Genomic DNA, 26,867 nt, shown 5'->3' with positions numbered 1-26,867 from the left:
TTCGTGTGTGTATTTGGCACTGTTTGTTGTTTCCTTTTTTTACTTGATTTGGTGTTTTTTTTGTGATTTTATTTTATTATTCACGCTTTATTTTGGTGATTGTTTGACCATGATTTAGAATGTGGGGTAACGCCCCCGTATTCTCCTGGGTGCCTGGACCACAGCTGATTAGATGGACAGCTGTTGGTAATTGCCACGCCAAGTCACAGACTGTTTGAAAAGCGAAGGAACTGAAACAATGCGTGTCTGCTACCCCGTGAACTCTGCTTGTTGCAACTCTGTTCCCCACGTTTACTGCTGGATGGTAGTCGCGATTGCCTTATTTTGTTGCCACGAGTGTTGCATGGATCATTGTTTGCTTGTGTCGAAGCCTGAAGTTTGTTGATGTGCCGGTCCTGCTATCCACCCGGTGGCTGCTGTGTGTCTTCGTCTTCTCCTCTGCTGCGCTAAGATTGCTGCCGTCCTCTGCTGTGCTGTCCTGAGTCCTGCCTCGTCCGTCCTGGGCCGGTGGTTTTGTGGAGCGCTGTTCAACAGGACTGGGAGTCATATTCGTCTGCTCCCAGTTTATTGGTGAGTGACGCCCTGTGTTAAGTTATGCTGCCTTGCCTCGTCCGAAGTTAAGATCCACGTCTCACCTAAATTGGAGAGTTCCAGTCTAGCCGCCGTAGTCATACCATTATTTTTTCAATATATATATATATATATAGCCTATGCATATTCACGAATTGCAGTGATTTGATTGGGTATTGCACGATTGATAGCTCTTCTATTGTGGTGTTGCGCTTATGCTGTGTTTATCTACTGTGGAGATACTGGCGGCTTTTCTTTCTGTTTGTGTGAGTGTTGTGTTGGTGCGTGCGAGTGATTGACAGGTGGCCTGCTGTGTAGACGCCACTGCCTGGCACGAGACGGACTTGTTAGAGGAACCGCTTATGGACTGTGGGCACCTAGCTACGGACTTCCAGTGGATTTTTGAATGTGTTTGTCCGATGTCCAGCATTTAAGCTTGAGTGAGAGAGATTGCGTGTGTGCGGGGCGCACCCCTTTTTACTATTGTAATTAGAGATTATAATAAATATATTTTTATATTGAAAATGTTGTCTTGGTGAATTTGTTGTGTTGCTCCGACCAAACTAAAGGAACTTGCAAGTAAAAGATAAGGTTATTTTATTTAGAGTTTATTATTTGTTTATTATTTGTTTATTATTTAGGATCCCATTAGCTGAAAGTCTATGCAGTCAGCTAGTCTTCCTGGGGTCCGCTCTAAAAATGTACATTATTACATAACAAAAACATTTCATCATAACAATTAACACATACATATTTCATATCAATACCTACATACACAAACAAACACATACTCATACATGCATACAATTTAATTTCAATTTATAATCCGAATAAATATAACATTATTATAATAACCTTACTTAAAATCAAAATAACAAAACCTACATCAATAAAAAACACCTAACACCTTTTTTAAATGAAAGCTTATTACAAAGCTGACGCAATTGAATGGGAATGTTATTCCAAATGACAATAGCTCTATACAATAATGTTTTCTTCATAAAATTAGTTTTTGGATAGGGGGTCGTTATATGACCATTATTTGCCTTTCTGGTGTCATGGTTATGCACGGAATTACAATATACTATTTGATTAAACAGAGTAATCGGCATTTTCATTTTCAATGTGTTATATATCATAGTACTTAAAGTAACTGTTATTCTTTGGTTTAAAGTAAGCCATGAAAGAGTAGAATACATCTGATCTCTACTTGTTTCAATTGAGCAGCCCAGAACAAGTCTTGCTGCTTTATTTTGTGCAACCTGAATTTTTGTCAAGTCCTTTTTTGATGCTGAGGACCACACCTCAGTGCAATACGACAAGTGACACAATATTAATGACTCTGTTACTATTTTTAAAGTTTTCTGATTCACATACTGACAGCATTTTTTTGTTACTGCAATGCCGCATCCTATTCTGTTAACAATAGTATTTATATGTTCTGTCCATGAAAGAGTACTATCAATAACCAAACCCAACAGTTTAGCCTTTTCTACTGTTTGTATTCTTTGCCCGGCTAAATGTAACTTTAATTTTGGTTTAAGCATCAATTTTTGTTTTGATCCAATGATCATGCTTTTAGTTTTGGATATAGTTAATACTAATTTGTTTCCACTAACCCACTTATACACTGAATCTAATTCTCTAGACAGAACCTGATTTGAGTTTGTCACATGAATCTGAAGCAGTAAACAGTTGAGTCATCAGCAAACATTGTCATTGACGCTGTTTTGACTGTTAAGGGCAAATCATTGATAAAAACCGAAAACAGAAGAGGACCTAAACAACTACCTTGTGGTAAAGCACAAACTAAACTTTTATAATTAGATAAGGAACCGTTATAAAAAACCCGTTGCATTCTATTTGAAAGATAACTTTTCATTAATGTAACAGCAGAAGGAGAAAATCCGTAACTCTGTAATTTCTCAATTAAAATTTGATGGTCTATTACATCAAAAGCAGCACTAAAGTCCAACATGACCACACCAACTAATTCCGAATTATCCATACTTCTAAGCCATCCATCAGTCATTTGTGTAAGAGCTGTACTGGTAGAATGTGCCTTTCTATATGCATGCTGAAACATAGTCATCAAATTATTATTCTGGAAATAATTACAAATTTGTGTATGAATAATCTTTTCCAGGACTTTACTGAGCGCAGGCAAAATACTTATAGGTCTACAGTTATGCCCATTAAAAGTTAATCGATTGTCTTTTATTAATGGGATAATTTTCCCTTCCTTCCACAAAGATGGATAGATTCCACTCGTTATACACAGATTAAATATATAGCATAACGGAGCAGCAATATATTCAGCTGTTTTATTCAATACTATGCTGTCCATGTTGTCTGTGCCTGGACTACCATGTGTTGGAAGAGACTTTAACAGGGCCATAACTTCTACAGTTTGCACACTATTAAAATTAAAGCTACACACTTTATCAGCCATAATTTCATTTTTAATCAATTCACAGTAATTAAATTTTTGTGTACTAAAACCTTTTCTTAAATTACTAACTTTATTTATAAAATAATTATTAAAATAATCAGCAATATCTTTGGATTCAGTTATAAAACGTCCATCGGACTCTACAAAAGAAGGTCATGCATTTCTGTTTCTACCCATAATTTCATTTAGAATATGCCACAGTTTTTTACCATCATACTTAACACTGTCAATTCTATTTTTATAATACTCTTTCTTCTTCCTTTTATTTATTTTAGTAACTTCGTTCCTTAATTTACAGTATTTTAATCTATCGTCCAATGATCTCGTTATCACAGCAACATGTTTAGCTTCATCTCTTTGCTTCATCATATTTTTCAATGTTGGATCAATCCACCTCGCAGTATGTGATTTTGATCCCCTATTTTTCATCGGTGCATATTTATCAACAATGTTCAAGAGCACACTCATAAAAACATTTAAAGAATTTTCAGAGTTGTTTTCACAGTAAACATTTTTCCAGTCAGCATTTGCTACTTCTCCCACAATATTTTCGATAGCGGATAGTTTATAAGACCTTTTATAATTACTAAAAGTAGTTTTAGCTTTAGGGACTTTAGCTTTCTTATTAACAGCAATGAGATTGTGGTCACTGAACCCTACTGGTATTGACACTACATCAGTACATAATTCTGGTACATTAGTATGAATATGGTCAATACATGTTGCTGTTGTAATGCCCGCCTTATTGCTAAAGATTCTCGTTGGCATATTAACTATTTGATGTAAATTACAAACACTTATATAGGAAAGCAATTTCTTTTTCTTTGTACATTTGTCATCATTCCAATCAATATTCATATCTCCAAACAAATAGAATTCACAATTGACATCAGAGATTTTATCAAGCATTTCACCTAAGCATATCAGATAGTCAACGTGTGCATCAGGAGGTCTATAACAGCATCCGACAAGCACTGGTTTCATATAAGGTACATGGATTTCTATCCATATAGCTTCAATGTCATTGCATATTAAATTATGTTTTAACCTACAAGGAATGTTACTTTGCACACAGATAGCTACACCACCACCAAATTTATTTCTATCCTTTCTAAAAACATTAAAACCTTTAAGTGATAATTCAGAATTCTTAATAGAGCTATCAAGATGTGTCTCAGATAGGGCTAATATATTAATTGAATGTTTATGCACTAAATTAATAATGTCTTGAGTTTTATTCCGTATACTACAAATATTTAAATGTGCCAAAACCAAACCTTTACTAGTTTTAGTTGTACACATTAGTATAATACAAGGAATGCAATCACAAAACACGTCAAAAACATAATCTTTTTTACCTTGAAATGTATCTCAGTCCTGAATCCTTTCATCTCTTGGCAAAATTACCAATTTATCATACCTTAGAATTGCCTTATGACCTTGGGCTCTAGCAGCTTTAAGCTTTGGCCACAGTTCCTTTCTTCTTTGAAGCACAGCCTCAGAGTAATCTTCATTTATATAAATGTTAGTCCCCTTGAGCTTCTTGGCAGAGGAAAGAATACATTGTTTATCCTTAAGACGCAACAGATTCACCATAATTCTCCTAGGCCTTCCACCCTCCTGGTACTGACCCATCCTCTGGACACGCTCAATTTCAATCTTCCCATCCAGTCCAAGGTTATTGGAAAACATGTGTTGTATCTTCTGCTCCAAACCACTCCAACTCTCTTCCTTATCATCTGTTATACCATTGATGACTAGATTTTTCCTTTTATGTTGACTCTCAATGTAGTCAAACTTAGTAAACATGTCACCAATGTCTCGTTTTAGATTCATTATGTCGTTTTCAAAAGATTTTATTTTGGCTCCAGTATCTTTGTATCCTGATTTTATCTCATCCATCATTTGTTGTGAGAATTCCAAACTTGTCTTCAACTCTTGTACATCGCGTATAACACCATCCAATCTCTTATTTGTTCCCTCCATAATCACTTGTATGAAACATTTAAAATTATCTTGCTGCTGAGTTAGCATGTCTTTATAAAACTCTTTCTGCTGCTCCATCATTTGAGAAAGTACACTCATGGTAACAACAGACTCTTCCTCGCACGCTGCAGCTCTAGTTTGCTTAGGAGGCATGATCTTACCAAGATGTACCAAGACAATTTTTTTAGTTAAATGATGTCCAAAATGTTTATCTTACCAAGATGTACACAGGTTATTGTTGCGATTGAATGATGTCAAGAAATGCGGATATTCAGGCCTTCCTCCAACAGAGGCCTATCAAGCCAGCAGAGGCCTACCAAGCCCCGAAGCCTCTTGACTTAGTTTAACACAACACTCCTTATACAGAGTTATTATACAATAGACACAAAAAACTGAAGCTTAAGTAGAACTAGCTTCAACAAATAAATCACTGCTAAAATTTCCAGCAGGATTCCCCAGATATTTGTTGGATTGGAATAGGAGTAACACCAACAGTCAATGGTTGATATGTTGAGCAGCCCAGTTGACTCACTTAATTATGATTATTAATTAATTATTAATTTAGAGTCCCAGCTCTCCAATTGGGTGGCGTAGTCGAGCTACATTGCTTGTATCACAAAATCATTGTCCAGAAGTTACCATTTTTTAAATTAATTTAAACAGAAATATTTGTAGTGAATGCGCTGCTTTTGAACACTTCTCCTGTGGCATGCTGTGTTTTAATGTTTTAGCCAGCGAGGATTGCTTGGCACATGATAATTCTGCTTTATATTCTGATCTAAATAGCAGATGTTCTGAGAAAATATTTCCACGCAAATAATGACGAATGATGAGCACTTGACTCCGTCTAAGCAGATTAGCAGCGACACAGACGGTATAATGACAGGCAATGAAGGACTCGCTCGCTGATGGAACGGTCCATTGGCCGGGTTGAATAAGTGCGCTGACTCAGTGCTGTACGATCTGCTGCACGCAGGAGCTGTTGGTGTCGAGCACAGACAGAGAGGAGCCCAATCATAACCACTGTCATGCTCTTCACACTATTAGGAAAATACTATTGTGTTTGAAGGACAGAATTGGAAGGAAATGGTAACGTTTTATTTTCAAAATCTTTTGTCAGTGACGCTGAGTCAGACAATTATTTACACCATAGACGTTGGAACAGGGGGGGCGGCCGCTCCCCCTTTCCCCACCCCTCTCGGGGTCAGGCAGCTGGGGGGGGTTTTTGTTCGTTGTTTTTGTTTTCCGTTGTTTATATATATATATATAAATACAGAATCTGAATTAAAATGTGTTTGATTTAAGCCTACATTTAAAAATTTTGTGTCAGAAAATGTATTGTTTTTAAGCCTTTCGCACGTACGATCACACAGGTGTAATCAGTCTAGGCTGGTCCCTGGAGCGTACAATCTAGTGCATCACATGATCAACTGCTAAATTCAAATGTTGAATTTAGCCAGAGACAGGCGCGCTCAGAGCTGTCATATATCACAACTTTTCAGTGTTTTCAACCACATACTGTTTATTTTAGGTTTCAAACATATAAATTCACATAAGTACTAAAAAAACAATACATTTAGAGTTTGTAAAATACACACTGATGTCTATGGAAGAGGTAATAATAATCCTTTCCATTATAATTCGACACGTTTTATTCATATCAGATACACATTGTGTAAGTAACTTCAATGTTTACTCTATTCTATTCCCAGTTCACCAGCCACTTACTTTTAAGTATTTCGGGAGAAGTGGATGAATTCACGTGTTGTAAACATAGAGGTTGTAAATCCAACAGATCCGATTCTCCGAACTGCGTCTGCGGCACAAACTAACACGGCGGCGCCCATCGCGCATACAGCTCAACTAACGCGATCGTTATAAAGGTGTTTAAACAACAATATACTTCCACTTGCATGTATTTGACAATCGGAATATCAGATATTTCATGCCATAGCTAACACATTTGTGAATATTCTGAATAAAAAAGGAAAAATGACATAAAAGCAGATCATCATTCATTCAGCGCTGTTGCTGCTGCGGTGTGTCACGTGACAAGCAATGACGCGTCACCATGGAAACGCCGCCCCCCCCTCTCACAATATAGTTCCCACGTGCCTGATTTACACTGCTATATATATATATATATATATATATATATATATATATATATATAATATTATATATATAATCCCCAGGACCAGAGTTGAGAACCACTGACATAAAATACATATAAATATCAGTCGTCACTCTATATCTGCCAATAACATGTCTTAGTAAGATGATATTTAAATGCTTATAGTTTTATGATCAAAGCTCTTTAATTTTAAAACATATAATGTAAAGCAATACAATGATGATTGAGAGATAAACTAATAAACCTTCCTCAAAAGCCTAATGATCATATTTGATACATTTGAACATGATTTTTCACAAAAGATGTATGAATAATCAAGTAAACCTAAGTTGCTTCAGTCCAGAAAATGATCATCTTGAAATATTACTAACATTATAAAGGTTATTCTTATATTTACTTAAAAATCCGTAAAGATTTCACAGCAAAGTCACATGACCCACGAGCTGAAGGGACACGTTTTAAAATTATACTCGCCTTTTACTTGCTAAATAAACTATAAACCATCAACCAGACAACAGAAGGCAAGTAGTAGATTGTGTGCAACAGGTTTATGATCATGTTTATAATTTAGATCAAATATAATACAGTAGGAATTAAAGGGTTAAAATAACATTATTCTAGTCTCAGTTAAGATTAATGTACGATCTTACCTCAGTATCTCCAGTTTACAGTGAGGATCCTTCAGTCCATCAGAGAGCAGCTTCAGACCTTTATCTCTTATTATATTCTCAGACAGATTCAGTTCTCTGAGGTGTGAGTTTGATCTCAGAGCTGAAGTCAGAGCAGCACAACCTTCATCTGTGATCTTACACCCCCACAACCTGTAGAACAACGACACACACTTTAATCTCTCAGTTCAGCAGGAACTACACAACCACAGAGAGACTGAGATATTAAATACTAAATCTGTGTGGGTATAATGTTTTTATTACTTTATGTTGACTTTTGCTGTATTGTGTGTAAATTTCGATCTGAAAAAATATATAAAAGTAATATAAAAATAGGGAGAATAATCACTTTTTTAGATTTAGTTGTACAGTGATCCAAGAATTAATACAACCATTGACAACAGTTCCAGCTATATAAAGTATTTAAATGCAGTGTAAAGTTTAATTGTGTATTAAGAAATATTATTGTTTTAGTGGACTCAATTAAAACAAGTTCAGAGTACTCATAACTATTGTTTTTATAAACTTAATTGAATTGAGGTAATCGGTTTCCTCAAATGAAATGAGTTAGCTTAACTTGTTGGGTTTTACAGTGCTTATTTGATTGGTGAGTGATGTAGATGATTGTGACAGAGCACTGAAAGAACAAGCAGAGAGAGAGAGAGAGAGAGAGAGAGAGAGAGAGAGAGAGAGAGAGAGAGAGAGAGAGAGCGCACTCTCACAGTCTTCAAACTGTCTTGCTCTCTCTCGCTCCCTCGTGCATATTAATCAAAATCAATTGAGAATTGACACGATAGTAAGCATTCAGAGATTTTTTCCCTGAATTACAGCTGTGTGTGAATTGTGCTAAAAAAAAACCTTATCCTCTCTGAAAGCGTTCCGCACATTCAGCTGAAATAAAAAACAATTTGAATAAACAACAACAACAACTAAAAAACTATCCAGTGATTAAATGTTTTCTATGTTGACACAAATATTGTGCGATGTCCTAAACTGCCGGGATAATCACACAACGCGTGCCGTGGTCCGCTAATGACACGTCCGATTCACAAACTAATGATTCCTTGAACTGATTCACCATTTAATGAATGATTAAAACAACTGATCTGTCCAACACTGAACTCACGAGACGTCTGAATCGGTGTATAACAAATCGGTAACACTTTACTATGGTTCCATTTATTAAACTCTAGTTAACTACATTAGTTAACATTAACTACTGATAAACTGCACTTCTACAGCATTTATTAATCTTTATTAATGTTAATTTCACCATTTACTAGTAGCCTAAATTATTGAAATCAAAAGTTGTATTTGTTAACATTAGTTAGCCTAATGCAAATGCACTGAAGTAACATGAACAAACAATGAACAGCTGTATTTTTTATTAACTAAGATTAACAAAGATGAATAAATACAGTAACAAATGTATTGCTCGTTCATGTTAGTCAGCTTAATACATTAACTAATGTAAACAAAACAAACCAGTGGTAAAAATCACAGCTTTATAATAAAAAAAATAGATGACAGTGACAAGAAAGGATGACAGTGTCGGTCGGCCACCACTGAAGACCAATTTTGACCCCTTAGCAAACAAGCAATTGCGCCTTCTTTAGAAAGTTAACTAGTCGCAAGTTTGCGGTAAAATGTAGTTGGGTTGTCGAGGTCAAGAGACTATAAGCTGTGAATCAAATAAACTTATTATTAACCCCCCAACCCCATCTGACATGGAACAACACTCCGCCCCGCCACCCGGCCACCACAAATTGCTTCCTAATCTGTGGGAAACACTAAAGACGATATTTAAATGCTTAGTTTTATGATCAAAGCGCTGTAATTTTAAAACATATAATGTAAAGCAATACAATGATGATTGAGAGATGAACTAATAAACCTTCCTCAAAAGCCTGATGATCATATTTGATACATTTGAACATGATTTTTCACAAAAGATGTATGGATAATCAAGTAAACCTAAGTTGCTTCAGTGCAGAAAATGATCATCTTGAAATATTACTAACATTATAAAGGTTATTCTTATATTTACTTAAAAATCCGTAAAGATTTCACAGCAAAGTCACATGACCCACGAGCTGAAGCGACACGTTTTAAAATTATACTTGCCTTTTACTTGCTAAAAAAAACTATAAACCATCAACCAGACAACAGAAGGCAAGTAGTAGATTGTGTGCAACAGGTTTTTGATCATGTTGATAATTTAGATCAAATATGATACAGTAGGAATTAAAGGGTTAAAATAACATTATTCAAGTCTCAGTTAAGATTAATGTATGATCTTACCTCAGTTTCTCCAGTTTACAGTGAGGATCCTTCAGTCCATCAGAGAGCAGCGTCAGACCTTTATCTCCTATTATATTCGCAGACAGATCCAGTTCTCTGAGGTGTGAGTTTGATCTCAGAGCTGAAGCCAGAGCAGCACAACCTTCATCTGTGATCTCACACTTCCACAACCTGTAGAACAACGACACACACTTTAATCTCTCAGTTCAGCAGGAACTACACAACCACAGAGAGACTGAGATATTAAATACTAAGGGCCAGATTTACTAAACAGGGCAAATTATCGTGAGAGCGCAATCCCATAAAAGCGCCGATGGAAGTGGAAAGTTCTGAGTTTGATCGACTGACGAAGTGGAAGTTAAAGAACAGAGACTCAGCCGGATCATTTCCATAAAGACCAACACAATCTACCAGACGCAAACACCTCCGTGAAGTTGGCACCCCATAAAACGAAATAATCTCCAAAACTATGCCATTCGTTTGTTCTGATTTGTGCCGCAAAAACAAATGTTTGTGCTGGTTTGGTGTTTGAGATATTGAACATTATATTTTTGGTTGTGTGACGTCACTCTCCACCCCATGCTGTTCAAATCGCTCCAAACCGGTGCCAATCGTTTGTGCCGTTAAAACAAACACTGTATCTATTTTCCTTTCGCAGATATAGCAAATTTAACTCAGGAGCTGTGACGTCACTCTCCACCTCATTTCGTCTAAATCGCCCCAAACCGGTGTCGCTCGTTTGTGCTGTTGAAAGAACCATCATAAATTATTCGATTCTTTAGACATCACAAAATCTTTTTTGATTAGTGACGTCACGCAAGCAAGCCGCGCTCTCCATCCATCTCGTCTACAAACCCGTCTGGGTCGTTTGTGCTCGCACAGGGCCGCTGATGTCATTGTTCTTTAGATATGGGAATGTTTTATTTTAGATTTGTGCTAGATATTGACATTTGGTCTTTATATAATCACCAATGCACTATGATATGTAATGTACTGTCACTAGGACCTGAGTGACTGATGCTTTAATTTTGTATTAAGATAAAATAAAATAACCAATTTTTTTATTTTTTTATTGTGTAGTGTCTTAAGTTTTCTAAATACTTTTAACAGCTTACAGACATTTAAAGTCTTTCTGCCCCATTAAAAAATATATCAGTCAGATTAAGATTTACTAAGAATCCTTTTGTGAACTAAATCAACTAATTCATTACAAAAGAGCTCGAAAAAACAGAACATTCTCCAGTTATAAGAAAAGTAGCAATAACTGAACTTGGCCAGTACAGGATGGGTGACAATCTTTTCTGTGAATTAGTAAAATTTTAGTCTGTTGTTCACATTGTAAAGTTAATTATATGACTTCAGAGGATTACATTGAACACCTTTGCCACTTGTATATTGCTTTCTGTCATTTCCTCTGTATAACTTCAAGCTTTTTGCCATGAAATGTACATTGCTGTACATATCTTAACTAATAACTTAATGTATTTTATGGCATGGCATAAGAATGTCATAGGTCTACTTTTATTAATGCGACCAATGGACGATCATTTGGACATGATACATTTACCGGATTGCCCAAGATTAATATTGTGTCTATCAATTTCTTATTTGTTAAAATGATCCTGTAAATTGTATTGACCTACACATGATTTTAGTAATTTTTTAGTATTTTATCTCAGAGCACACGCTTACCTTTTTCACAGCCAGATGCCCAGTTTTGTTTTCTCACTATGCAGTGCTTAGGGTAAACAAATGTTTTTAAGGGGGCAGAAAGACTTTAAATGTCTGTAAGCTGTTAACACTATTCAGAAAACTTAAGAAATTGGTTATTTTATTTTATCTTAATACAAAATTAAAGCATCAGTCACTCAGGTCCTAGTGACAGTACATTACATATCATAGTGCATTGGTGATTATATAAAGACCAAATGTCAATATCTAGCACACATCTAAAATAAAACATTCCCATATCTAAAGAACAATGACATCAGCGGCCCTGTGCGAGCACAAACGACCCAGACGGGTTTGTAGACGAGATGGATGGAGAGCGCGGCTTGCTTGTGTGACGTCACTAACCAAAAAAGATGTTGGTTTTTGTGTTGATTTGTCTTTTTTTTCGCTTTAATGTCTTGTCGATATATTTAGTGGTATTGTCTTTACTGTTTTGTGTGATTTAGATTTTTTGATTTTTTGGGTTGTGTGTGTAATATGTGCTAAATTGTAAAAAAAAAAAAAAAAAAGATTTTGTGATGTCTAAAGAATGTAATAATTTATGATGTTTCTTTCTACGGCACAAACCGGCACAAACGAACGACACAGTTTTTGTGCGATTTAAACGAAATGGGGTGGAGAGTGACGTCACAGCTCCCGAGTTAAATTAGTTATATCTGCGAAAGGAAAATAGATACAGTGTTTGTTTTAACGGCACAAATCAGCACAAACGAATGGCATAGTTTCGGAGATTATTTCGTTTTATGGGGTGCCAACTTCATGGAGGTGTTAGCGTCTGTTTTTTTTGGCCAGTTAATAATGGCGCAAACAACAGGGGCCTGATACATAAACGTTGCATACACACAAAAAAGCATTGAAATGCACATATCAGGATTTATAAAAAATAAACTAGGCATAAATATGTGCGCACCATACAGACACTCTAGACCGTGCGTACACACTCTTTTACTAAAATATCAGTCGTCACTCTATATCTGCCTTAGTAAGATGATAAGATGATATTAGTCTTAGTAAGATGATATTTAAATGCTTAGTTTTATGATCAAAGCTCTGTAATTTTAAAACATATAATGTAACGCAATACAATGATGATTGAGATATGAACTAATAAACCTTCCTCAAAAGCCTGATGATCATATAATTGATAATTTAGATCAAATATGATACAGTAGGAATTAAAGGGTTAAAATAACATTATTCTTGTCTCAGTTAAGATTAATGTATGATCTTACCTCAGTTTCTCCAGTTTACAGTGAGGATCCTTCAGTTCATCAGAGAGCAGCGTCAGACCTTTATCTCCTATTATATTCTGAGTCAGATCCAGTTCTCTGAGGTGTGAGTTTGATCTCAGAGCTGAAGTCAGAGCAGCACAACCTTCATCTGTGATCTTACACCCCCACAACCTGTAGAACAACGACACACACTTTAATCTCTCAGTTCAGCAGGAACTACACAACCACAGAGAGACTGAGATATTAAATACTAAGGGCCAGATTTACTAAACAGGGCAAATTATCGTGAGAGCGCAATCCCATAAAAGCGCTGATGGAAGTGGAAAGTTCTGAGTTTGATCGACTGACGAAGCGGAAGTTAAAGAACAGAGACTCAGCCGGATCATTTCCATAAAGACCAACACAATCTACCAGTTAGCGTCTGGTTTCAGACCTGCTTTTTTTGGGCAGTAAATAATGGCTCAAACACCAGCGGCCTGATGAATAAACGTTGCATACGCACAAAAAAAGCAATGAGATGTGTGTACGCAATTTTCCACGCACATATCGGGATTTATAAAAAATAAACTAATGTAAATATGTGCGCACCGTACGAACACTCTAGACCGCGCGTACACACTCTTTTACTGGAGTGAGTGAAGTAATGAAGTCAACAGAATGATTTAAACTGTTTTACATCTGATAAACACATTTAGGTTAAATATGTCACTCTCATTAATGGAGTTAAGCACTGAAATTTAATGAAATCATTGTCCAGAAGTTACAACATTTTTTATTAATTTAAACAGAAATATTTGTAGTGAATGCGCTGCTTTTGAACACTTTTCCTGTGTCATGCTGTGTTTTAATGTTTTAGCCAGCGAGGATTGCTTGGCACATGATAATTCTGCTTTATATTCTGATCTAAATAGCAGATGTTCTGAGAAAATATTTCCACGCAAATAATGATCAATGATGAGCACTTGACTCCGTCTAAGCAGATTAGCAGCGACACAGACGGTATAATGACAGGCAATGAAGGACTCGCTCGCTGATGGAACGGTCCATTGGCCGGGTTGAATAAGTGCGCTGACTCAGTGCTGTACGATCTGCGGCACGCAGGAGCTGTTGGTGTCGAGCACAGACAGAGAGGAGCCCAATCATAACCACTGTCATGCTCTTCACACTATTAGGAAAATACTATTGCATTTGAAGGATCGAAATGGAAGGAAATGGTAACGTTTTACATTTAAAATGTTTTGTCAGTGACGCTGAGTCAGACAATTATTTACACTGCAAAAATATATATATATATAATCCCCAGGACCAGAGTTGAGAACCACTGACATAAAATACATATAAATATCAGTCGTCACTCTATATCTGCCAATAACATGTCTTAGTAAGATGATATTTAAATGCTTAGTTTTATGATCAAAGTTCTGTAATTTTAAAACATATAATGTAATGCAATACAATGATGATTGAGAGATAAACTAATAAACTTTCCTCAAAAGCCTGATGATCATATTTGATGAATTTGAACATGATTTTTCACAAAAGATGTATGAATAATCTAGTAAACCTAAGTTGCTTCAGTGCAGAAAATGATCATCTTGAAATATTACTAACATTATAAAGGTTATTCTTATATTTACTTAAAAATCGTTTTTATCGGACACGTTTTAAAATTATACTTGCCTTTTACTTGCTAAAAAAACTATAAACCATCAACCAGACAACAGAAGGCAAGTAGTAGATTGTGTGCAACAGGTTTTTGATCATGTTGATAATTTAGATCAAATATGATACAGTAGGAATTAAAGGGTTAAAATAACATTATTCTAGTCTCAGTTAAGATTAATGTATGATCTTACCTCAGTTTCTCCAGTTTACAGTGAGGATCCTTCAGCCCATCAGAGAGCAGCGTCAGACCTTTATCTCCTATTATATTCTCAGACAGATTCAGTTCTCTGAGGTGTGAGTTTGATCTCAGAGCTGAAGTCAGAGCAGCACAACCTTCATCTGTGATCTTACACCTCCTCAACCTGTAGAACAACGACACACACTTTAATCTCTCAGTTCAGCAGGAACTACACAACCACAGAGAGACTGAGATATTAAATACTAAATCTGTGTGGGTATAATGTTTTTATTACTTTATGTTGACTTTTGCTGTATTGTGTGTAAATTTCGATCTGAAAAAATATATAAAAGTAATATAAAAATAGGGAGAATAATCACTTTTTTAGATTTAGTTGTACAGTGATCCAAGAATTAATACAACCATTGACAACAGTTCCAGCTATATAAAGTATTTAAATGCAGTGTAAAGTTTAATTGTGTATTAAGAAATATTATTGTTTTAGTGGACTCAATTAAAACAAGTTCAGAGTACTCATAACTATTGTTTTTATAAACTTAATTGAATTGAGGTAATCGGTTTCCTCAAATGAAATGAGTTAGCTTAACTTGTTGGGTTTTACAGTGCTTATTTGATTGGTGAGTGATGTAGATGATTGTGACAGAGCACTGAAAGAACAAGCAGAGAGAGAGAGAGAGAGAGAGAGAGAGAGAGAGAGAGAGAGAGAGAGAGAGAGAGAGAGAGAGAGAGAGAGAGAGAGAGAGAGCACTCTCACAGTCTTCAAACTGTCTTGCTCTCTCTCGCTCCCTCATGCATATTAATCAAAATCAATTGAGAATTGACACGATAGTAAGCATTCAGAGATTTTTTCCCTGAATTACAGCTGTGTGTGAATTGTGCTAAAAAAACCATATCCTCTCTGAAAGCGTTCCGCACATTCAGCTGAAATAAAAAAACACTTTGAATAAACAACAACAACAACAAAAAAACTATCCAGTGATTAAATGTTTTCTATGTTGACACAAATATTGTGCGATGTCCTAAACTGCCGGGATAATCACACAACGTGTGCCGTGGTCCACTAATGACACGTCCGATTCACAAACTAATGATTCCTTGAACTGATTCACCATTTAATGAATGATTAAAACAACTGATCTGTCCAACACTGAACTCACGAGACGTCTGAATCGGTGTATAACAAATCGGTAACACTTTACTATGGTTCCATTTATTAAACTCTAGTTAACTACATTAGTTAACATTAACTACTGATAAACTGCACTTCTACAGCATTTATTAATCTTTATTAATGTTAATTTCACCATTTACTAGTAGCCTAAATTATTGAAATCAAAAGTTGTATTTGTTAACATTAGTTAGCCTAATGCAAATGCACTGAAGTAACATGAACAAACAATGAACAGCTGTATTTTTTATTAACTAAGATTAACAAAGATGAATAAATACAGTAACAAATGTATTGCTCGTTCATGTTAGTCAGCTTAATACATTAACTAATGTAAACAAAACAAACCAGTGGTAAAAATCACAGCTTTATAATAAAAAAAATAGATGACAGTGACAAGAAAGGATGACAGTGTCGGTCGGCCACCACTGAAGACCAATTTTGACCCCTTAGCAAACAAGCAATTGCGCCTTCTTTAGAAAGTTAACTAGTCGCAAGTTTGCGGTAAAATGTAGTTGGGTTGTCGAGGTCAAGAGACTATAAGCTGTGAATCAAATAAACTTATTATTAACCCCCCAACCCCATCTGACATGGAACAACACTCCGCCCCGCCACCCGGCCACCACAAATTGCTTCCTAATCTGTGGGAAACACTAAAGACGATATTTAAATGCTTAGTTTTATGATCAAAGCGCTGTAATTTTAAAACATATAATGTAAAGCAATACAATGATGATTGAGAGATGAACTAATAAACTTCCCTCAAAAGCCTGATGATCATATTTGATACATTTGAACATGATTTTTCACAAAAGATGTATGAATAATATAGTAAACCTAAGTTGCTTCAGTCCAGAAAATGATCATCTTGAAATATTACTAACATTATAAAGGTAATTCTTATATTTACTTAAAAATCCGTAAAGATTTCACAGCAAAGTCACATGACCCACGAGCTGAAGGGACACGTTTTAAAATGATACTTGCCTTTTACTTGCTAAAAAAACTATAAACCATCAACCAGACAACAGAAGGCAAGTAGTAGATTGTGTGCAACAGGTTTTTGATCATGTTGATAATTTAGATCAAATATAATACAGTAGAAATTAAAGGGTTAAAATAACATTATTCTAGTCTCAGTTAAGATTAATGTATGATCTTACGTCAGTTTCTCCAGTTTACAGTGAGGATCCTTCAGTCCATCAGAGAGCAGCGTCAGACCTTTATCTCCTATTATATTCTGAGTCAGATCCAGTTCTCTGAGGTGTGAGTTTGATCTCAGAGCTGAAGCCAGAGCAGCACAACCTTCATCTGTGATCTTACAATCACTCAACCTGTAGAACAACGACACACACTTTAATCTCTCAGTTCAGCAGGAACTACACAACCACAGAGAGACTGAGATATTAAATACTAAATCTGTGTGGGTATAATGTTTTTATTACTTTATGTTGACTTTTGCTGTATTGTGTGTAAATTACGATCTGAAAAAATATAAGGAGAATAATCCCCTTTGTAGATTTTTTTGTATAGTTATCCAAGTGCGATCAGGCCCAGTTTAATACTATTAAAAAAATCAGGCCAAATTAATACTACCATTGACAACAAAGAACAGAGAAATACATCACAGAGAAATTACAGACACACACACACACACACACACACACACACACACACACACACACACACACACACACACACACACACACATCTGATGATTGTCCTCAGACTTACTTTGCTGATCTGGAGGCTTCAACTACAGGCAAGAGCTTCTGAAGAACTTCATCCGGTGACGTGTGGTTTTGGTCTTGATGGATGTTTATGTATTTCTGTAACTCAAACTCATCCAAACACTCTGAGGTTAATAGAGCAAAGACAACAGCTGACCACTGTGACGAGGACAATCTGGTGCTTGAAAGACCTCCAGATCTGAGACACTCCTGGATTTCATTTACGAGAGAATGATCACCCAGTTCATTTAAACAGTGGAACAGATTGATGGATTTCTCTGGTGAGGGATTCAATCTTATTCTCATTTTAATGTATTCAACCGTTTTCTCTTCACTGTACGAGATGTTTCTAACATGTGTCACAAGGCCTTTCAGGAGCTTCTGATTGGACTCCAGTGAGAGACCCAGAAGAAACCGCAGGAAAAGATCCAGATGTCCATTTCTACTCTGCAGAGCCTTGTCCACAGCTCTCTGATGCAGGTCAGATATCGTGTGACACGTGAACTCGTGTGCATGTTTTGAGCTGAGGGTTTCATTGAGCACATCCCTCTTGTACAGCAGGAATGAAAGCAGAGCATAAAGAGTTGCTAGATGCTCCTGAATGCTCAGATGAACAAAGCAGAAGACTTTCCCCTGATACAAGCCCAACTCCTCTCTGAAGATCTGAGTGCACAATCCTGAGTAAACTGATGCTTCTGTCTCATCAATGCCACACTCTCTCAGGTCTTCCTCATAGAAGATCAGGTTGCCTTTCACAAGCTGCTGGAAGGCCAGTTTCCCCAGTTTGAGGATCATGTCTTCATCCTTCACTTTCTTCTCATAGTCCTTCTCATGTTTGATGTTGGTCTGAATGATCAGGAAGTGTGTGTACATTTGAGTGAGAGTCTTGGGAATCTCTTCATTCTCTGCTTCGCTCAACATCTTCTCTAAAACAGTGGCTGAGATCCAGCAAAACACTGGGATGTGGCACATGATGAAGAGGCTCCTTGATGACTTCAGGTGTGTGATGATTTTATCGGCCAGACTCTGATCACTGATTCTCTTCCTGAAGTATTCCTCCTTCTGTGGATCATTGAATCCTCGTACCTCAGTCACTCGATGGACACACTCAGAGGGAACGAGATCGGCTGCTGCTGGTCTGGAGGTGATCCAGATGAGAGCAGAGGGAAGCAGATTCCCCACAATGAGGTTCGTCAGCAGCACGTCCACTGAGGCTGATTCAGATATATTACACAGTTTCACATTAAAATCCAGAGACAGACGACACTCGTCCAGACCATCAAAAACAAAGACCACTTTATATTCATCACTTAATGGTTTCATTTCTTTTGTCTCAGGGAAAAAGACATGCAGAAGCTCTGAGAGACTGAATGTTTTGTCCTTCATTAGGTTGAGCTCTCTGAAAGCAAGTGGAAACATGAGCTGGATCTCCTGATTCTCTGTCCCTTCAGCCCAGTCCAGGATGAACTTCTGCACAGAGACTGTTTTTCCAATGCCAGCGACTCCCTTTGTCAGCACAGTTCTGATGGGTTTGTCTTGTCCAGGTAAAGGTCTAAAGATGTCTGTGCATTTGATCGGTGTGTCCTCTGTTGCTGCTCTCCTGGATTGAGTCTCAATCTGTCTCACCTCATGCTCATTATTGATCTCTCCACAATCACTCTCTGTGATGTAGAGATCAGTGTAGATCTCATTCAGCAGTGTTGGGTTTCCCTGCTTTGCTGTTCCCTCATAAAGAGACTCAAACTTCTTCCTCAAACTCGATCTGAATGTCTTGAGGGCTTCAGCATGTTGATGGTCACTGCTGTAAGATTAATAAAAGTGTTAAATAAATAATATACATGCATAGAATTAGGATATTGTATTGCCCCAGGATCCTGCTATGTAAGGGTAGGGACACACCAAACCAACGTCAAAGAACTAGCTCTGATGAAAGCCGACTGTGCCGACTACATGCACGTTTTGCGCCTGAGTGAAATATACACACATTGTACCAAGATATTTTATTGTGTCAGGATCCATGACACTATGTAAGTCTCTTTGAATAAAGGCAAATTAAATTTACTGCTTGTTTGGAAAGGAGACTTTGTCACGTTTGAGACTATGGGGAAATTTGAATGGAAAGATCGATGCTAAATAAATATGCAAAATAAATCCCTGTTCCATAATAACACTCATAAATGTTGCACCATTTGAAAGAGACCAACAGCACTTTACAAAAAGCATTACAATAACACATATGGCAATAATTACATTCACATTACATTACGCTAAATGCAGTAATACTGCCATGTTGTTTCAGAACATTTGTAAATAACATGAACTACTTTCGAAGGTTTCGTAACTATTTATACCTTAAACCATAAACACAATACAAATGTCACAGCAGTCTGAGTGCGCCGCAGCTCGTGTGAGGTCATTTCAACTACGCAGCAAAATAAAGGTCTTTAGGAAATAATACAAAAATGTAAGTCAGAGGGTAATTTTGGTGACATATTTAAAAGCTACATTTGTTATCCAGTGGTTTGTTGATATATCAGCGTTATAAGAGCATACAATGTCAATTTAGTCTATACTGGGTTTTTTTTCAACGTCCTCACTCCATCCCTGTAGGTGGCGGAAATGCATCGAGATCAGTTTGCAAACCTCTAAAAAATATAAAGAATTAGAAATACGTTTTCGCATATTAGAGGAGGAAGGATTTGCAAAGCACCTCCGATCTGGATAAGCGACAAAGGGTCGATCCGCTTAAAGATGTGATAGTGCTGGATTATCATAAGCTCGGAAGTGAAAAACGTAAACAAACGCGGCACGTGCTTTTAGCGCGTAATATATGTGTGTGTGAGACAGGCTTGTGCACAATTCAGAATTGAATTGAGAATGACTCCTTAATTCCAATTCAATTCTTGAATTTGAATTGAATTTGAATTGATGTCAAAAACAGGATCTAGAATTACAATTCGAATTTGAATTAAAGGAAGCAGAATTGCAATTCAATAAAAATTCAAAGAAATTCATATACATATTTTAAGTGAAGTGTTTAACAATGAAGCTTTACAGTATATGTCAGATAAGATTGCATTATATATGATATTAGTTTGAACTACTTGTACAGATTACATTAAAAGGATGTGTTTTCCCCCAGCAATGAATGTTAAAAGCTCTAGTCACAGAACAAATAATTAAGTTTGATTTATTGTAATTGTAATTTTGTGGAACATGATGGAACATGACTCCATTTCCCAGAATGCTTTACTTTAACAAAGTATTTAAAATGGTTGCTAAACAATTTGAGGTGGACATTTGTTTGAAAGCACAATTTGATGGGCAACACTGGACTTTTTAAGTTTCAGAAGTCCTTTACAACTTCACTCTGCACCTGTTGAGAGAATCTTTAGTGTTGCAGGAAAGATATTCAGACCAGAACGGTGCAGACTCAATGATAACACATCTGAGGAGCTATTGAGAATTAGATGCAACAGTGTTCATCAGTAATTTTTTGCATTGGAATAAATGATAACTGCATTTACAACAACTTTGTGTTTGTGTGATTACTTTGAAATGAAAATTAAATTGGAACAAAACTAATTAAACAACATTGAGGAGGTAATTTATTTCAAGAATTTGATCAATATCTATTTTAGAACAAAATGTATGCAGGGTTGAGGAGTAAATAGTTACGTGAAATGAAATTTCTGTTATTAAATTACAAAATTAATGTAATTGTATTTAGTTGTATTACTGAGGTAAAATGTTTAATTCAATTAGTTACTAATCAACTTAAAATGAAATTGCTTTGCATTGATAAAGTTATCCAAATAAAGTAATCCAAACCACATTTATAATGGGTAACTAATAACAGTAAGCAATAACATTTCCAAAGTAACCTTCCTAACACTGAATGCATGCGAGACTCAACACATTCTTTCTGTTGTGTGACTGTGTGGAATTTCTTTGAATTGCCATGAATTTAATTCCACTTCCTGTCATTCAAATTCAAATTCAATTCAACATCCTGTGGGGCGGAGTAAATTCAGTTCAAATTCCAATTCATGAATTGAATGGAGGGCAATTCTGAAATTCAGAATTTTGCACAAGCCTGGTGTGAGAGTTGGCATTCAATCAGGCCAATAAATGGCACGAATATGTTCATCTCCATAAACGTGGCAAAGTCTTGTTACCAAACAAACAGGAAAAATTCAGGTGTAACAGCTCATATTTGATAAAGTTTGCATCATTACTCGTTATTTTTCTGTTTATTACTGTGAAGCAGCTTTGAAACAATCTGTATAGAAATAAATGCTGATATCTGCCTGGCATTCTCATAAAGATGGAGTGTATTAAAGATGAGAGTGAAGACATGAGTGATGCAAAAGCATGCAGAGTGAAAGATGAAGATACTGAAGAACAAAAAGTTGGTGAGTTTTCACTAATGAAACGGTGTTAAGTTCAAATAGAGTTTGTTTAGAAAACCATGGCAGTAGTGGAGACTGGGGAGTTTTGTCCATGCTTTTATGGCTCTGTCTCAGTGTTTTTGCCCAGTCTCAAACTCAAACTTACATTTGGAATTTCTCCTTTCTATTAGTTTTACATGCATGTGCATGAATACTTTATTAAATGCACTCTCGCACAATTGTTTTTGTATCAGCCCCACACCCCATTTCAATTGAAGCATTTTAATTCAAAGTAAACAAATGGGAGGAAATTCCATTTTAATTTCAGGTTGCAAAATACAAATGAAATGGCAAATGAATAAATGTGAATGTTTATTACAGCACTTACCTAAACCCAGGATCAGTGAGTCCACTAAACTTCAGTGTAGGATCCATTGACTGGTCACTCTTCATGGACACACAGCTGGCTTCTGAAGGGTCCGGTCTGAGCAGTGAAGATAAACACAAATTAATACAATTCACACACTCTTATATTAAATCACTTTTGTAAGGGTTGATTGTTCTAGGTGACTGAATAATTTAATTAAAACACATTATGCTGTTGGAGACATAACAGCAAGTGCAACTGTTATAGTGGTCATATTCACATATCAGACTTAAGCTTTTCATTCTGAAATGCATTGAATACAGCAGTGGTTTCCAAACTGGGGGTCCAGAGTAATAAAAGGGAGGGCGCAGCAAGACTATTTTAGAAATATAGCTGCGAGCAGCAATTATCGGGGTTCAAGCGGTTTAAGGCCTTTAAGCACATGCGAAAAAAGACGTGTTTTATTTAGCAAGCCTGTTATCATCTCAGTCATAGATGGAAATGACCATTTACGGTCAATAAAGGAAATTTAGCATAGGAAATATATGGATTTAAAGTTTTTTAACAGTTAACAGAAATTCCTTGGCCAATGGTGGACATGTTTTTGAGATCCGTCAATGTATGCATAGACAATGCAATGCAACAGACACAAGGCAACTCGGACAAAGACAATACATGACAATTTTAAAGCCCTCACTATCTGCGAACACACTGCAGACTCACTCTCGCTCGTATCCGAGGTAAATCATCAACACTATCATCCCTTACATGTGTTCTGTTGAACTAAATACATTGTCATCTTCTAAAGCGCATGCGCAGATTACTTTTCTTCCTGATCAAGTGCACACCACAGTCCGTGTTGCTTTCACATTCACGTGACTCGTGTCACAGTTCGAGTGCAACCGAATAAACTGCAAGTGTGAAAACACCCTTAATATCTTCTTTTATCTTCAGTTGATTTCTTTCCTTCAGTTATTCTGCTTGTTATTATCAGGTGTCTTCAATAATGCTCAATTATCAATCAATTATCTAATTTATCAGACTCTAACACCGGTCGATATGTCCCCACCACTTTTTTGAAACATCTCGCTGCACGGATGTACCCAATGCAAATATTGTACATAATAAAAAAAATATCCAGTTGATTTTCGTTTGTGTTGAATAAAGGTGCTCTAAGCCAGTGGCGGGCACAGACCTCCTCAGGGGCAGGGGCGGAAGGACCCTAAATGTTTTTTTGTTTTTTTTTACATTTATTTATTAAATAAATCACCTGTATTTAAAGCAGTAACCGTCTGTCTGTTGTGGTTTTAAATATTGTAATGACTTCGTCACAATTACTTGGAATATCTCGCTCGATGGAGAGCAGCATTAGGTCAGAGAGGCTCTTCATTACCAATGGAAAAGACGTTGATACAATTAGAATGCATAACAAACAAAAATAGGGAAATGATGATAATATTACTAAATATTATTTACTTTACCAAACAAAACAGTGAGTATCAAGAGGGTAATGATGAGGAATTCATGTTTAGTTATGTAGACGTTATACATTTTATGTATGTATTCATGAAAGTGTTAGCTATCATGAAATCAGGAACACTTTACAATAAGGTTTCATTAGTTAAATTTGTTAACATGAACTAATAATGAACTGCACTTCTACAGCATTTATTAATCTTAGTTAATATTCATTTCAGCATTTACTTTAACATGATTAAAAACAAAAGTTGTATTTGTTAACAGTAGTTAATGCACTGACTGTGACAACATGAACTAACAATTAACAGTTGTATTATTAATAGGCCTACAGTAGCCTATCAAATGTTTTGCTCAAGGTTAGTTCATGTTAGTTAATATGAATAATAAACAAATGAACCATATTGTAAAGTGTTACTATGGAATAAAATATATAAATTCCTTACAATTTAGAGTTGGACATGGACTTAAAATTTCCTTTCCCTAGATGTATTTCCCCAAGCTAATAACACTTGCTATGGTCTTGGATAAAAACGAATGACATTGTCAAACTCAGAATGCGGCTGACATCAAGTTATACTTTTATTATAGTTAAGCATAACTCGTATGCTGATGCAACTTTTACAGTAGCATGGTAGGATAAATTTTTTTTTTAATTTTTTTTTTTATTAGTATTAGCTTATATACTTCTCCGTATTAGCTTAATGTTACCTGCTGCTTGTGTAGTTTGAATACTCGCGGCGAACTGCTGCGTATTTAGCGCTGCAAAGGAAACTCCGCCTACCACTTCACCTCCGCCAAATGCTTCCGCCAAAAAAACTTTTTATATCATTATTTTTGTATTATTATTGTTATATGGTGTATAAGTGTATTGTTATTTATTATAATATTTATAATAATAATAATAATTATTTACATTTATCAAAGAGGGGCGCAATCACTCATCTATATAGAGAGCCTAAGTCCCTCCCCTCCGCTTCCGGCTCATGGGACCTTATGTCGGAAAAAATATGTATGGTAGTCAATGGCGAGAGACAACTTATCTTTTTATTCCGTCTGAACTGTGCCCTGAATTACACATGATGTTTGTCAATTTAAAAGATAATTATGAAAGTCAAGAAAGTCGCAGTTTGTCATAAAACAGAAGAGTAACATTTAGTTTTATGTGAAAATCGCTCAATGAACTACATCTCTCGTCTCACACTATGTACATATGTGTGCAGTCTTGTACAAAACACTCAGGCATGACGGCGTAACGTTACGATTATAACGTAAGACTATAGAAAAAAGACGTTAGCTTCAGTAAAGTTAGCTTCATTCATTGAGAGAAAAGGTATGACGTCACATGTGCGCCCTTTGAGTTTGTAGTCTTTAATTACGCATTTTCACAGTCTTATACCTCAACAGTTTTACATCAAACTGCGACTTTCTTGACTTTAAAATGTATCTTTTAAATTGACAAACATCATATGTGTAATTCAGGGCACAATTCAAACGAGATCAAAATATTTGTTGTCTCTCGCCATTGACAACCATACAATATTTTTCCGAATTAAAGGGATAGTTCACCCAAAAATGAAAATTCTGTCATCATTTACTCACCCTCAAGTTGTTTCAAACCTGTATGAATTTCTTTTTTCTGTTGAACACAAAAGAAGATATTTTGAAAAATGTCTGTAACCAAACAGTTGATGGGCCCCATTGACTTCCATAGTAGGAAGAAAAAAAATACTATGAAAGTCAATGGGGTCCATCAACTGTTTGGTTACAGACATTTTTCAAAATATCTTCTTTTGTGTTCAACAGAAAAAAGAAATTCATACAGGTTTGAAACAACTTGAGGGTGAGTAAATGATGACAGAATTTTCATTTTTGGGTGAACTATCCCTTTAAGGTCCCATGGTGGAAGGGGAGGGACTTAGGCTCTCTATAATGATCAGTGGGTGCAATAGAGCATCACAGTCCCGCCCACAGCCGGTGCCGGAAGTAAGAATTCAATACAATTTCTCCATTGACAGTTGGGGTATTAGCCATAAAAACGTAACCATACATGGTAGACTTTAAACCAGCTACGGCTGTACTAAGCAATTGTATATGCTCATATAAACGCCAAAAGTTCATGGGGCACTAACCTTGTTTTGAGATAAATGCCTTTTATTCGCTATTCTTGGATAAGTACTTCATTACCCACAATCCTGAACAATCCCACAATCCCACAGTGATGCATCTGTTTGGTGGAACTCGTGGAACTGTCTGGTTAAACCCCGCGAAGGTCCGTGAAGACTGAAGATCATTAATAAAAATATAAAATAAAATAAAAACCAGTGTTGCGTTTTTGCACGGTAGACTTATCAGTGCAATCATGATCTCCTTGCAGGGTTTCTGCAGGGTTTGGTCAGTCAAATTTAAGACTTTTTAAGACCTTTTTATGACCATTATGATTGAAATTTATGACCTACACGAATTACGAAAAATCATTAAAATTCCTTTCAAAAGTTTTTTTTTTTTAATTGACTTTCATTGAAAGTAACAAGATGTATTATTTAAATGCCTAAAGACAGCTCCAACGCCTTCTTACCCAGTGTGCAATATGCTTGATACTGATTATTTGCAACAGGCCTGAGCCAACTACTAAACACACCATCTTTGAGCCATGGCTCGTTAAATGTACACTTTCCCATTGTGATAGACCGGGAGATTTCAGTTAGGGCTGTGCAATATGGCCAAAAACAATTATCACGATAATTGCTTTATATTAGTCAATATCGATAATTATCACGATAAATGTCAAATCTTT

The 26,867-nt window shown here is 36.1% G+C and overlaps 2 protein-coding genes across 2 annotated transcripts in view; both read right to left on the bottom strand.

Annotated features, from left to right (window-relative positions):
- The window catches only part of LOC309494999 (NACHT, LRR and PYD domains-containing protein 12-like), a 180,760-nt gene that overhangs the window by 49,926 nt on the left and 103,967 nt on the right, over window positions 1-26,867 (bottom strand). The window contains exons 17-20 of the mRNA XM_082164516.1: window positions 14,931-15,101; window positions 13,075-13,245; window positions 10,112-10,282; window positions 7,793-7,963 (exon numbers count right to left, since the gene is read on the bottom strand). Of these exons, the coding sequence (XP_082020642.1) occupies window positions 7,793-7,963; window positions 10,112-10,282; window positions 13,075-13,245; window positions 14,931-15,101 (684 nt within the window). The remainder of the gene's footprint in view (window positions 1-7,792; window positions 7,964-10,111; window positions 10,283-13,074; window positions 13,246-14,930; window positions 15,102-26,867) is intronic.
- Window positions 1-26,867, bottom strand: part of LOC309494997 (uncharacterized protein) — a 730,899-nt gene that overhangs the window by 684,785 nt on the left and 19,247 nt on the right. The gene's annotated exons all lie outside the window — the stretch shown is intronic.

Source organism: Leuciscus leuciscus, assembly GCF_965113295.1.
Source record: "Leuciscus leuciscus genome assembly, chromosome: 3".
In the NCBI taxonomy this organism is placed as follows: Eukaryota; Metazoa; Chordata; class Actinopteri; order Cypriniformes; family Leuciscidae; genus Leuciscus; species Leuciscus leuciscus.
The sequence above is the reverse complement of the archived record's forward strand: the minus strand, read 5'-3'. Positions and strand labels throughout refer to the sequence as shown.